Below are 14,892 nucleotides of genomic sequence, written 5' to 3' on the forward strand. Positions count from 1 at the left end.
AAGTAGAGGGTTTTTGATGATAGTAGTAGATTGTAAATGATACTTTCATGATCTGTAGACTATTATCTATATCGCTACTATGACAATTACTGTTTGTAACAAGCGTTACTACCACTTTTGGTTCTGTTTTTTTGTCTTCTACTATTACCATTACCATAGTCTCCATCTTACCCACAATGCCATTCCTTTTTCACCATGTTGCTACCACTTTTACTACTACATCTACTATTACTACCAATACTACTCTTAATGCTGGAACTGCTATAGTACAGGTGATCTCTCTACACCTAACGGTTAATTCTGAAGGTGACCAGTGATTGGGTCGAACGACTGTTCGAGTAACAAAATAAACTTTTGGGAACATATAGCCATTGTGATCTCATCAGAAATATTGAGAAACTTTCATACGAATTGGACAATATTTTCAGTGCTGTAGATCAACAAAACTTATATACAATATAATGTGTGTGTGTATTTGTATGTTCGTAAGAATGGACAGGAGTCCTTTATATATATTTGGTATTAAACCTAATTGGTGTGTGTGGAGTTGAGTCAGCTCCATAGTGAGGTCTATAGTGATAATTCTACCTTCCTAATTTCTCTATACTTCATGATGATATATTGACATATTTCGCCTGACTTCGAAAGTGTTTCTCGTAAGATCGTCAAGACCAAGATCGAGAGAATACAAGGTCTACTCAACAGCTATCCAGTATTTAGGTTGTTTGCGCATTGACGTCACTAGAAGTGCTTGGCCCAAAGACTATATAGGAAAGACGGGAAAGCGCACGGAGAGCCGCTTCGTCCACATACATTTTACTGTGCGGCTCTCTCACTAGATGGCGTTTACGTCAATCACCAGTTTTAACTGCATCGTCTGTTTCTTCATTAAATATGTCAAAGATAAGCCACAAGAACATTTTTCCAAAATGAAACCCCCCATTTCAACGGTTGCAGAACATGAAATAGGTAAGTCTCCCAGAAACTCTGTGGTTCCTGTACGTTTTCTCTTTTACCTAACATTTTTCACTTACGTTTTCACAATTTTCTCTGTGGGCTCCCCTTCAGATGACGTCACAACATGCGCGCGAGCAGACCTTGTATTCTCTCGATCTTGGTCAAGACAAGACCACCCGCTTTCACGGAATCGCTGTTTCTGGGAAGGAAAGAACGTTCTTTAGGAAAAAGAGAGAATAGATTATGAAAAAGCGGCTATTGCCAGTTAGCTCCTTTTAAGAATTTTGTGTAGGAAGAGGGGACTGGCGCTGATTCAATTTAGTTATAAAAAAAAAAAAGGGGGAAGGGGGATAGGAGATTAGTTGCAGAGACGGGCAGAAAGGCGAACAAATATAATGAGAGGTTTACTGAAATGAAAATGTGTAGTATGGGGGAATGTTGTAAAAGAAGTGGATTTTAGTAGATGAAAAAACATCTAAGTGTTCTAGCTCGTGGATATGATATTATTTGTGTGCTGAGTGTGCACATGTTAGCGACGAGGGTTAAGTTCCTCACTTTTCTCGCATATTAAATACAGATCATAAATATATTGCATTCATAAAAACATAAGGCAGAACAACAGTGAAATGTACTCAATATAATCATCGCAGATCCAAGCTGAGTAACATATTTAGAATTTAACTCATTTCCTCAACACACTCCAAAGAGTAGCAGAGGAATCATGACTGTTGTGTTTGGTGCGGGGGGAGGTTAAACTGCAGTATATTATTACACAAACGGGATCAGTCATGGTTAGTAAAAGGGTATAAGTACACATATCAAAATTGAGCAGACACACAGGGTGGGATAAATACATATTTTATAGAGTACATACAAATAATTCAATCATACCCTCAGTCTGACCAGAGTGTCATTATTGGAACATAAGTGTCGCGACCTTACTCCTTTTCCTCAAGCATACACCTTTGAAAATACCAGATGAATTTATGTAGCGATATTTGGATTGAAAATACTGTACATCATTTTTAAATTAATCTAAGTCAACCATGTTTGGGAAAAGGTTACACATTAGACACTATTTCTTGTGTATTAGTGTGTAGAGGGGCCAGGGCGCACAATGACAAGTAGTTTGTGAGGTCAGGTCTAGATGTTATGTTTCGTATCAGATGTTCGTGCTTGGTGTGAAAACTGATAACTATTCGTGGCCAGTGTTGTGGCTTTTAAGCACTTCAATTTGCCTAGTGAAGCCTCAGCCCTATCCATTGTGCTTCCCAGCACAATTACGTGATCACCCTTAACTGAGACATTTGTGTTGATAAATTCAAGACGAGTTTCCGTGATTATTTTGATAGTTTTGCTGCAGTGAAGGTAGACACTCTCGTTGGTCTAAATAACATCACTTCTGTTTTCATGCGTGTGCCTCGTCAAATATGTTTTGCATTACGTGTAAAGCTCCTTTCACTGTTTTGTGTCTGTCTATGTTGTCTGTGCCGTAAGGGCCTGGTTATGTGGGTAGACCGGTTCTGGAAGGTTCGTATATAGGTCGTATAGAGTTTGGGCATTCCAGCCTCAGGTACAAGAGATCGGGACAGGCAGCCACACCTCTATCTTTATCGTCCTGTCATCTAACTAGTTGCAAAGAAATCTTGCGAATGGCAGGGCAAGTTTGTGCCAAATGGCTTTAAATCCTTACAGACCACTGTGTGATCAATAAAATGACGTCTTCAGCACGTTGCTCTGGAGAAAAGCCAAATTGACATTTTCAAAAGATGACATTTTTTGTTGGTACCTGGTTAGGCTGCATCAGAGGACATGCTTGAACAATTTACCTGAATACTCTAGTAAAGATAGGCTATTAGACAGGATGGTTGGAGGTTGAGGATGAGGACGATATGGGAAGCGTTTCAAGATTGTAGGAAGTGAGCTACCGTGTAATGCTATCATGTGTGTAGTTCTGTTGTCTGGTACGCGTTTGCATAGCTGTTCGCCAGTCCTTAAGGGACCGATGGTTTGTCACACAGGAGTTGGAGAGGAAAGTCATTAGGAAATCCTTATGACATTCCTACAGCCAATGTAAGTTTTGCAGGATAGCGTCACTGGACTATGGGCACGCGTGCAGGACGTCATTAAACCTGTTTAGCAAAAACACTGGAACGTTGCCTATCGTTCCACTGATGTTGTTCCCATCATCCTAGGCTGACACTATCAGGGAGCAATGCTCCTCTTGTGAATACCACTCTGGAGTTGGTTTTCATTATGAGGTTACCGGGAAGGTAGCCGCCGGTACAAAGAATGAAAAAGGGGCTACCCTAGGACCGATGGTACAGTCTCGGACCCCGATGTGATGCCTTGTATATGCACTTGCAAATAAACATCTAAATAAGGTTTTCAAATTGGGTGGTCGTGACTCATAGATGGGTCATATCAGGTTTGGCGTGGGTCGTTGGGAATCATTTACTGTTGGAAAATCTTTACACGTCACCATCACTTTTCTACATTTTCAATTCCTGCGGCCGCAATAAACACGCATTGTACAATATGAATAACTAAATCAACCACGGTCAATATATTCTTTAAAATTGCATATAACACACTGTAAACTATAGTTACGAAAAAGGTACACTTTCATTTTCTGGCCAGGGTCAACATGATAGTCATAAAAGATCCCTCCATGTTGGTCGGAGGGATCGTAAAAAAAAAAAAAAAAAAAAAAAAAAAAAAAAAAAAAAAAAAAAAAAAAAAAAAAAAAAAAAAAAAAAAAAAAAAAAAAAAAAAAAAAAAAAAAAGGGGAAACACTGTTCTGAAAGAACAAAACTATCCAGAAGAACAAAAAGTTCAACAGCTAATTGAACACATGCAAGAACGAGAACATCCCTCATATTCGTAGTACATTGGGCGTTTTGAACAATCAAATATTTTTATTCACACTTACATTACTTTTTATACGAATATCCAGTGGTCCACGAAGTCACACACACACACACACACACACACACACACACACACACACACACACACACACACACACACACACACACACACACACACACACACACACACACACACACACACAACAACAACAACAACAAGACTTCCGACGTGTTGATACAGTTTTTTACTTGCATGTTAATCAAGGACTTCCATGATTATGCCATTCGCCATCTAAGTTTGCACAAAACACTAATCCTCGACATTTTCAGTGAAATGGTCAATGATAAATCTCCATAGATGTCCCTTTACAGGGTATTGATTGCATGTTTTATGCAATTGATATTTTAGGGGATTTAGTGACACCCCTACGGACCAGAGTCACTCAGCATTCTTTTATGACTGGAGACTCATCTCCAGTTAGAACAAGAAGACTGATCACTTTTAGCTTCTAATATCCCTCCATTCTGTTACTTGCTTTAATGGTCTCCTGTACCACTTCTTTGATTCCAACTCTTCATTGCGATATTGTCTCCAAGGACAGAGGCGCTGGTTATTGTTAACAAAATATTCCCCATAGATGTGATGTCATTCACTGGCAGTTTATTGACCACATGCGAGCTAATGGTGGTGGTGTGGGTGTGTGGGGAGGGGGGGAGGGTTCTGTCCGCCCTTGGATGTCAGTGATATACCATAGACACAGAGCCACATAACATCTCCAGAGAAACCTAGAGAAATGGCAAGACTACTGTAACTGTTATGAAACCAACGGAGAGCTAAAAACACTATAAATTTCCTTTTCTTTTCTCTATTTTTTTTTCGCTTTTTTTCTCATTTCTAATGCGGTATCACAGAAAGGTGGAGCCATCTTATTCCTTATAGGATCTTATATTAGTTTAGAAATATATCTAACTGTTAGACATATGCCCTGTACAAGACAGTTGGATTTTTTATAATACTCTTTAGAGGTCCCATAACCCTAAGGCTCAAACACGTCCGCATGTAACCCCCCCCCCCCCCGTAATGCCTGCTTACTTCAAAGCCCAAGAAACGATGTTAAGAGAGATTGTTCTTGTGCAGGGGAGCAAGCGGTGGAACGTGCCGCACCGCGAAGCCTTATGAGAACTCAGCCATGGCCCCAGTGGACGCCTTCCCCCTCGCCATCGCCCGCACCCCCTCCTCCGTCGTCCTCCTCCTCATCGACGTCGTCCTCGTCCTCTCAAGGTGCACCCGTCCCTCCGTCCACGGCCAGCACCACCGTGTCACCCGCCTTATCCTCCCCAACGCTGTTACCAGACGAGGGAGTTTCTGCGGAGGGGTCTGGGCATTTGTACGAGTGTAGTCAGGAAGAAGAAGAGGAGTGTCCGGCTTCCGATGAGCCTTTAGGGGACGAAGACGAGTTCGGGGACAGTCCGCGAGAGGTTCCGTTGCACCCTTTGCACAGCTGGAAGGACACCTGCAATGAAGAACACCTTGCGGAACTTCGAGTCAAGTGTCAGGTGACTAGATTGTTGACTTTTTTTCCTAATTGAACATTTTTTTTTTAATTTGTATGTTTAATGAAAATTATCAACCCACTGTCGGAGAATGAGATAAGAAAGACAGAAGATCTGTACATTTCGACCACTATCTGTGGTCCTCTTCAGCAGGTTGATGTTTAATGAAACTTATTAACCCACTGTCGGATAATGAGATAAGACAGAAGATCTGTATATTTCGACCACTATCTGTTGTCCTCTTCATCAATCTGCTGAAGAGGACCAGATAGTGGTCGAAATATACAGATCTTCTGTCTTTCTTATCTCATTTTCCGACAGTGGGTTGATAAGTTTCATTTTATAAGTGTGCCACTACATTATATATTACTAATTACATGTTTAAGTTTGTTTGTGTTTGTGCAATACTTGTATGTAATAGCGTTTGTACACACACACACACACACACACACACACACACACACACACACACACACACACACACACACACACACACACACACACACAAATACATGATAATTGTGTTCAGGTCATTAAAGAGAACAGATAAAATTGACTGATGATCTTTTGTTTTGGGATAGGAGAGCATCACGCGGTAATAGGAATAAACTGAATATCACGTGTCTAAAGTATATAAAAAACATTTTCCATATAAATGTACTAACTCCTAGAATAGCGAAGATGATACATCCCAAGCTAAAACCATAAATTGATAAAAAAAAAAAAAAAAAAAAAATAGGGGTAATAGTTGGAGAAGAAGGGGCAGGGTTGTCCCTAGTTATAGCTCCTTTCCTGTATATTGAAGTTAGGTAAACACACTCCCGGCCTTGTTGGCAAAGAGGCGAGACCAGAGGCGTTGATCTTGACATCATCAAAAGGAAGAAGAGAAGAGCGTGGTCACGGGGTTCAGGTCAATGGAAGAAGTAAATGAAATTGACAGAGAAGATCATTTGGGGAGGTCGTCACGAGGTCATGTAAGCAAATTAAAAAGACTACATATCTGAAGGCCATCAACTGTCAAGAAACATTATTCTGTACAGATGCACTAAGTCATGGAACAACTTAGATTATATAGCCCAATCTAAGACCATAAAAGAATCTTGAACAAAATATCATAGATGGAGAAAAAGGGATAAAAACTAACGATTACAGCTCCATTTCTTTGTATTGAAATTAGATAAACGATTAGGCCAAAAGAATAGAGAGAAATGTATATATATATATATATATATATATACATATACATAGGTATATATATATACATATATATATATATATATTACACATATATACATATGCTAATAAGAACACGGGTACGTGTGTTCACTTATGCAAAGTAGACCACTTGGAAAAAGAAACTAACGAAGCAGAGAGCTTTCGTATATTACATCTTCAGTGTAATATACGAAAGCGCTCTGCTCCGTTAGTTTCTTTTTCCAAGTGGTCTACTTTGCATATATATATATATATATATATATATATATATATACATACATACATATACCAAGGCTTTTTCCCCCTTCCAAGGGAGGTAGCCACAAAGGGAAAGGCATAAAAACACTCCCACCCATTTCATCCCTAAATACACTCCACACCCCTCCCACCCTTCCTCTCATCTGAGCACCTCCTGGATGACGGGTCATCCCTGAACCCTGCCCACCGCCCTGTAATATGTATATATATATGTGTATATATATATATATATATATATATATATATATATATATATATATATATAGAGAGAGAGAGAGAGAGAGAATCAAACGGAAAAGACAGTGGAGGAAAAGGAATGATTGTGGACAGTGACAAAACATAGAAAACAAACGCGAGATATAATTTAATTTCTCATCGGTAGTCTTGATGTACGCCTTCGTTATATAATGTTCTAATTGCTCATCCTTCGGTTTCCAGCACCTCATTCAGCAGTGCATCAGCGGACTCCTCCTCAACCTAACGATGGATCAGTTCACTGAGATCGAAGGTGAGATGGTTTTGTGTCGTAAGCAATTACCGCCACGGCTCATCCTCTGGTTTAGGACCAACGTAATGTACTGTACAGTACAGTGATTTTTTTTTCTTCATTTGTTATTTTTCTTTCTAGTATTTTGTCGTCGTTAACCAGCGTTGGTATTCCTGAAGACAATATCGTGCCTAAGAGGTAGAGTCACAGAGGTGGTAGAGAAGATATTTAAGGAGGATAGTAGATAGAAAGGGCAGTATAAGTTAAAAGTGCTTTATTGTACAGTAGTAGGCACGTAGTTAGTTCAAATTGTGAAAGAGCATGCACCATTGGTTACATAGAATAGAGGTAAAAATATGGAGGGAGTGAACTTGAGGGGACGACTGAGGATGAGATGGATAGATGGGGGTGAAAGGGGGCGTTGAACAAGAGGGGAGTGTCTGTTGAGCAAAGAAGGGAGTAGGCATGAGATAGGGGTGAGTGGAGAATGGTTGTGTATACATGATACTGTGAAGCAAGGAAAGGAGGGGTGGGGAATGGGGAGTTAGGGAGTTGTTATGTGTGAATGATATTTTGACGCAGCCCGAAGGGATTTCAACCCGTTTTCTTTTTATGCATGGAGGGACGGAGAGGGGGGGGGGGGCCGATTAAGTGAAGCGGCCTTGCTGTGAATGTGCTGTGTCCTGCTACATTGCTTCTGACCCAGAGTAGTGGGCGGGATACAGGGATGACCCGTCATCCATGAGGAGCTAAGATGAGAGGGGGGAAGGGGTAGTGCATGGGAGTGGAGTGGGTGGGAATGAAATGGGTGGGAGTGGGTACATGTTTTTTGACTTGGCTATCTCCCTGGTAAAGGGGAAAACGCCATTGATATATAGATAGTGTTGCGTGGTCTAAGGGTGGGAGGTACGCTGTTGCTCGGTTCTGAAGAACGATGACCGTGAAGATAACGATAGCGTAGAGATAGAATTGCATAATTATGGCAGACAAGAAAAGGCAGAAGTCTCTCAGTGAGAAAAGAAGAGTTAACAAAGTGGAAGGCTTTGGACTCTCTTTTGCTATGGATCGGTGAGTGAGGTAAGTCGCCCCAAACGTGAGATATGCACAAAGCCAAATAAGTCCTTTGCATAGGATCGGTACCTAAATTGGAATTAGATGGTTTTAGAGGCGGTGCACAATACCTATATCATTAAATATATTCTAGAAGTAGTTGAGATATAGATTTTCTAAATAAGCTTGCTCGTAAATGATACTCGTAGACCAATATAATGTAGAGCGTTAGAAGGAAAATGTTGTGTAGCGTCGAAGAAAAGAGAATATTTCAGTAGAGAACTGTTGAGTGGAGAGGTGAAGAATTTGAATTTTGGTAGCTCTGAAAGACATTAGGTTCTCTCTATCTTGATCAGATATTATAGCTCAGAAGTCAAGTGTTTTGCACCAATCCTTCTACAAGAATAGACCTCAATTTGTTTAGAATGTCTGAAGAATGATATAGAAATATGTAGTGTCATCAACATAATTGTGTATAGAGGAAAATATACGATCAAGTAAGTCATATATGAATAGGAGGAAAAGAATATTTTGAAGATGGCAAGTACCGACAGTGACAGAACTACCAATGGATGTTCCGCATCTCTGTATCCAGAAGTGTCGAGGTGAGGACGCACCCTGTTTTACTTCAAGCAGATCTATGTATTGGGCATTAAACAACCTGAACATGATGGGGCTAAACACTTACAACGTGGGAACTCTTTCAGAAGACCATAAACTGGAGAACATCAGATAGGATATCGTGGGACTGAGGGCGATCCGAAGGAAGAAAAGCACAGTCATTAGACTGTTACCACCTATTCTACTATAGAGGCCAGTGGAGTGGGATTCTTGATTAATCGAGAACATACTGGTAACATAGTTAATTTTGGTTGCATATCAGACAGATTAATCTAATTGCGATTAGGATATGTAAAAGATACCCTCTAGAAACAATTTAGGCCTATGTACAAACTTCATGAAATTTAGACGATGAAACTGACTTCTTTATTCAGGCTTCTCATGGCTCGTAGGGACAAATATGTTACAATTTAGGCCTATGTACAAACTTCATGAAATTTAGACGATGAAACTGACTTCTTTATTCAGGCCTCTCATGGCTCGGAGGGGCAAATCAGTTGAGCTATTTGGGTTGAATCTTCGAGTCAGGCACGTCATGTGCCAAGTAGCTTTCACTTGGGTCGGCATCGCAAGGTGGTAGATGCGTATAATCTCCCACGATCCCCGAGACTGCTGGATTAAAAATGTATATCCAGAGCCTAGACTTCTTTCGTTGGGGTCTATGGTGGGCAAGGGAGTGGAAGGATGAATCTTTAACTTTGTATCCAGAGCCTAGACTTCCTTCGTTGGGGTCTATGATGGGCAAGGGAGTGGAAGGATGAATCTTTAACTTTGTATCTATTGTGTTTATACATGCCACTTATAGTAGGGTAGGCTTGCAACTAGTCCCTATCAAATCCACCAGGACCCTCTGCACGGGTGGCCGGGGTATTGCAAATGATACACAAACGCATCGAGTCAAACCCGGGGTAAACCTCTGTTGGCTCTCTAAGTGGGCGCCTGGAACATTCTTTTCCTCTCCCAGGACGATTGACTATCCTTTTTATCAGGGGAGCTAAGGAGGTGTATATTTGTTCACATCTAAGTTGTAGAAGTGTAGAAATGTTTTCCATTTCTTCTTTGTTTTTTGTCTACTTCTCCTGTTTACTTTTGTTTTAATTGCCCTTTTAATCTCCAATATCACTTGTTTCCTACTCCTCCAAATTCACCTCTTTACAGTCAAAGTCTCCCACCAAGACTGTATTGTTACTTTGTTCAACAGTTTTCCTTGAGAGAAAGGACGTGACTGGCAACATTTCGTGATTCTTAATTTTGTAGGAGAGAGGCCAAACGCAGAGTATGGGATCGTATATGTTTGACGTTTCGCCCAGCAGGGCTATTTCAGAAACGTCAAATATATTCGATCCTATACTCTGCGTTTGGCCTCTCTCCTACAGTGCTGTTGCAGTCGTTGCTGCTTTTACTCATTCTTAATTTTGTTCCAGGTCCTCGTCCCAAAGGGACGTGTATTTTCATGAAGTTTCCTTTATCTTCCTCTTTCGTTCTGATTCTCAAGTTTATCGTTTCATCTTTGCCTCACTTTATATCAGTCTACTGTTGTGTAATTTTCACTCTTATCATCACCTCATCACCCCATCTCTTACCTTATCTTTTCAGTCACATATCCAGACTCTGTGTCCAAAATATTCTAATTGGAAATCAACATTAATTGATAGTTTGGTCTCTGCTGATAAAATAAGATACAATAAAATAAGGTCAAGCAGAATAGAATAGAACAGAATAAAATAGAATAAAATGGAATAAGATAAAATAAAATAGACTAAAATATGATAGAATAGAATAAAATAAGATTGAATAAAATAGGGCAAACATGTCCGACAAAAATCACTAGATTTATAGTAAATGTTGCAACCAGGAACTTAGGATGCTAAAATCAGAAGCAATATTTGGTAGTGCATAATGAAACAGAGTTAGCCTTAACAATGTAGCAATGAGCACTTCTTTTTTTGTAGACAACTGTAGAGCAATGACTTTCTTGTGCAAGATGGTATGCAGTACTACTAAAGCTAGCGCACTAATGCAGTAGGCCGTTTCAAATACCATTATGCAACCAGCATCATGCAGTCAGCTCCATGTACCTCGCAGATAATGTTAGTGACACTTCATCTAGATATATATGGAGCTGTAAACTATAGACTTCGAACTAGTGCATTTAATCCGAAGACTTGGAGCTCAGTTGTATGTTAGGTTATTTGCAAGTGAACCTTGTATAACAGCTCGATGGTGATGTTAGTGGCTTCTTATCTAGCTACGAATGGAGCTGTAAACTTGTAGGCTTCAAAATAGTGCATTTAACCCGGAGACTTGGACTTCAGTTTTATGTTAGGTTATTTGCAAGTGAACCTTGTTAAACTAATAGCTCGATGGTGATGTTAGTGACTTTTTCTCTAGCTACGAATGGAGCTGTAGACTTGTAGGCTTCAAAATAGTGCATTTAACCCGGAGACTTGGACCTCAGCTTCATGTGTCACTTCCTTTGCAACTGAACTTTGTTGAACCAACAGCCTCGCTGAACCGCGCCGTGTGTTGGTACCTGACGTGTGACCGTTACTGGGAGGCGGGCAGCATGGAGACGCCGGAGTTTCCATGGGGGCTCGTCACAGCCCTCATTCTCCTGCTTACACTTGGAATTTCTTTGTGCTACTACATTGTATGGGTTCTCTGCGAGTAAGTATCACGATGCACTCTTTCGTTCTTGTCACTATCACGGATTGTTATGTTAAATACTTGAGTTTCCTTTGAGTAGTCAAGAGTTCGTTGGACAGTTCATCTTTAGTAGATCGTTACCTTTTGGAGTATTGACAAGTACGAACTAAAACGACATTGTCCCACTTTTTTCAATCTATATGACTTTTCTCTGATTCTAGATTGAACACTAACAAACACACTTCTTTGTTTTGACAAGTTATTTCAATTGAACTTAACCAAATATGTTTTGATCTTGCAAAATATAATGATTTACTGTTATGTCCATAGGATATGATCTTCTCGTGTAAATTTTTGTGTCAGTTGTGGTTAGTGTTATTCATATGAACTTAATTTTTTCATTATCCACGTAAATCTGGCTTTCAGCTATTATCAAAAGGATAAAGTTGTGTCTAGTTTGCACCAGATACAAGGTAGTCTCTTCACCTAGGTTCTTCTTGAGCATGCGCTTAAAATAAAAGTTACCCAAATTGATTTAGATAGCATTCTTCATGCCTGAATACTTTGCATATATTTTTTTGTCTTAAAGAGTTAAACATAAAAACTATTGTATTTGCCAGCGTATAAGCCTCACCTTAGCATTCATATTTTACAAGGATATTCAGTGGAGGAAAAATAAGCATGTTTCATCACACATTTGTTGAAAGATATTTTGAAGTGGTTTTGTAGGGAAAATGTATGATTCTGTGCATCCATGATAGGGTCACATTAGACGCAGGGCAATTTTGTGATACATTTAGAAATAAAAAAACCGTGTCTTATGCGCTGGCAAATACGGTATACCCCACCCTTTGTTGACTTTGTTTAACTCCTGAAGACCATCCTATGCACACCTTGTTGGCGCCAATCTACTTTATGTCTCCCATTGCAGGTCCTACGACACGGTCAGCTCACCCAGCAGCAGCAGTCAAGAGTACCAGAACTCCTCCGTGCCTCCAGCACCACGAAGGGTCCGAACCACTCCCGCCACCGAGTCTGAGAGTGAGTGCCGTGACTCTGGCTTTAATGAGGGTTCCCTGTATCCTGACCCAAATGATACGGGGCACGCCTATAGTGATTATGATTCCCAGTCGTTCAGGTCTAGACACTACTCAGGCGATTCCCGGTTGTCTTATGCCCACGAGGACCAGCCCTACAATTCGAGGATGTATCTGCACGAGGAGAGAATATACAATTACTCTACGTCATTCATGCCTAATTACGAACAACGCCGGGCCAGGCGAAATAGATATAATTATGTAGATGATTTCGATGAGTATCCGGACGCTGATAATGAAAAATATTACGACCCGCGCGGCCTCACGCGGGAGCATAGTGATGGTTTCATATACGTCACTTATCCACCCGATATTAAGAAGAGGTTTACTGAGAGCAGGTGATCATGCATATCCACCAATATAACTTTAGAAAAGAAATTTGCAAGTTTGTCTCTGAGTAACTTAAACGATTTGAACAACTCTATGTTGAGGACGGTAGTAGGTACTACTGAAAATATCACACTTTTTCAGATATGGCTATCGAGTGACGTGAAACTTGGGTACATCTAGCAGTGACCTTGAGAATGATTTTTCCCCCCAGTCATCTGGCTTACTTCCGTCTTTGAAGCAATTTTTCAGACTCTTCCTAATAACGCTACTCTGTAGAAAATAATCTGTCTAGAAGATCTTTCTAATCTGCATGAAGTAGTTACATCGAAACTATCCCAGGAGCATTCTTGGCTTTTGTAAGGGATGATTCTTGTTAATACTTGAGGTGATCGGTGGGGAGGGTTCTCCGCGCGCCCCGGCCACGCCTGTTCCCAAACCTTTCCTTTGGCTTATGGAAACTGTCTTTCATTACCTGGACTAAGACCCTGCCCTTTCTTAAACATGAAGAAACAAAGGCTCGCATGTTTGGTCGAGTCTGGAGCTCCTTTAAAGATCATACGGCCAAAGAGGCAAAGACATAGGCGCTTTTAGCAGATTTAATGAAGAGACGATGCGCTAAACAGAGTAGGGGAATCCATTACTGAGACAGACTATTTTTATATTTCATTCCAATCCGTCTATAACTCTTCCATGTGTTTTATGTGCAACTTGCAGAGATGGCGTGGTTTGGCAAGTACAAAGAGTTTTTAGGCGAGGCAGGTGGTTTTCCGCAATCACCCTCCCCCTTCCCTCGAAAACCCGTTGGCGATGAGATGGCACGTTTGCAGGATTGTTGGGTTCTTGGACTTCGTGGATAGCGTGCGTGTATGTGCACGTGTTTGTGTCTGTGTGTGTGTGCGTGTGTGCTCGTTCGTTCGTGTGTGTGTTTGTGTATGTTAGTGTGTGTGTTTATGACGGGAATAAAACCGAGATTAGGCTACGGAAGGTTACGAGTTCCTGAGGTAGAACTGGCAGAGAGTTGACAGTAAACAAAATACTGACCACAAGAATGTTTTTTGTTTTTACAGATTACGCTTCAGAAGTAGGAGAGAGAGAAAAAAAAAGGTAAATATGTGAAGTGTTGTGTTCCACCTGGACGACACATGACCTCGAATTCATGTTCACTTGTCTTTCCGATAGAGAACGGCAGATGACACAGACCACGAGGAAACAGGTTCTTCTCTGAGAGGCACAAACCGCATAGGGCGCCGTCTGCCCAGCCTCGGCACGCTCGGTCATCGTTGGGGTCAGTTGCATTGAATTGTCATGGTAGATAGAGCCTAGTTCGTGGAAGTTAGCCACAAGTACCTAGAATAATAATAATAATTCCTCTCAGTCGTTGCTTTTATAGGAATGCACAAACTGCCACCTAGTAGAGGAGTGCTAAAATGTGTTCATTTAGCAGCTAGAGTGATGGATGTTGTTTGGTCATTGGAGCAATTCCAGTCCATTTGATGGGGCTAGAATGCATCTTTTCTAGAGATCCAGTGAGGGGGAAGTGTTGTGTTAGAAAGCCTTTAGACTATAACCCCACCACTTCACCCTAACCCTGTTTTTGACTACAGTAGAGTGTTGCATTGGACCCATTCAGAATCACATCAGTGTCGTGTCCCCGGTGAGTTACAGAAGATGATTGCAATGTCAAGCGTTAAGATTGTGTAGTCTGTGTCTGAGCAAGCAAGCAAGGAAGCGTGTGTGCTTGAGGCGTTCCTGTTGTTTACATTTTTCCTCGTGAATGCATCTTGAACTTTACACGGTGTATCTTTTA

The 14,892-nt window shown here is 40.7% G+C and overlaps 1 protein-coding gene across 4 annotated transcripts in view; it reads left to right on the forward strand.

Moving 5' to 3' along the window:
- Positions 1–14,256, forward strand: part of LOC143036844 (uncharacterized) — a 47,792-nt gene extending 33,536 nt beyond the window's left edge. For all 4 annotated transcript variants that reach the window (XM_076204678.1, XM_076204679.1, XM_076204681.1 and 1 more), the window contains 4 exons: positions 4,966–5,384; positions 7,293–7,362; positions 11,517–11,679; positions 12,590–14,256. In XM_076204678.1, coding sequence (XP_076060793.1) covers positions 4,966–5,384; positions 7,293–7,362; positions 11,517–11,679; positions 12,590–13,097 — 1,160 coding nt within the window. In that variant the 3' untranslated portion in view covers positions 13,098–14,256. The remainder of the gene's footprint in view (positions 1–4,965; positions 5,385–7,292; positions 7,363–11,516; positions 11,680–12,589) is intronic.
- Positions 14,257–14,892: the final 636 nt, after the last annotated feature.

The sequence above is a fragment of the Oratosquilla oratoria genome, chromosome 21, assembly GCF_046742065.1.
Source record: "Oratosquilla oratoria isolate Oo_2021 chromosome 21, ASM4674206v1, whole genome shotgun sequence".
NCBI lineage: Eukaryota > Metazoa > Arthropoda > Malacostraca > Stomatopoda > Squillidae > Oratosquilla > Oratosquilla oratoria.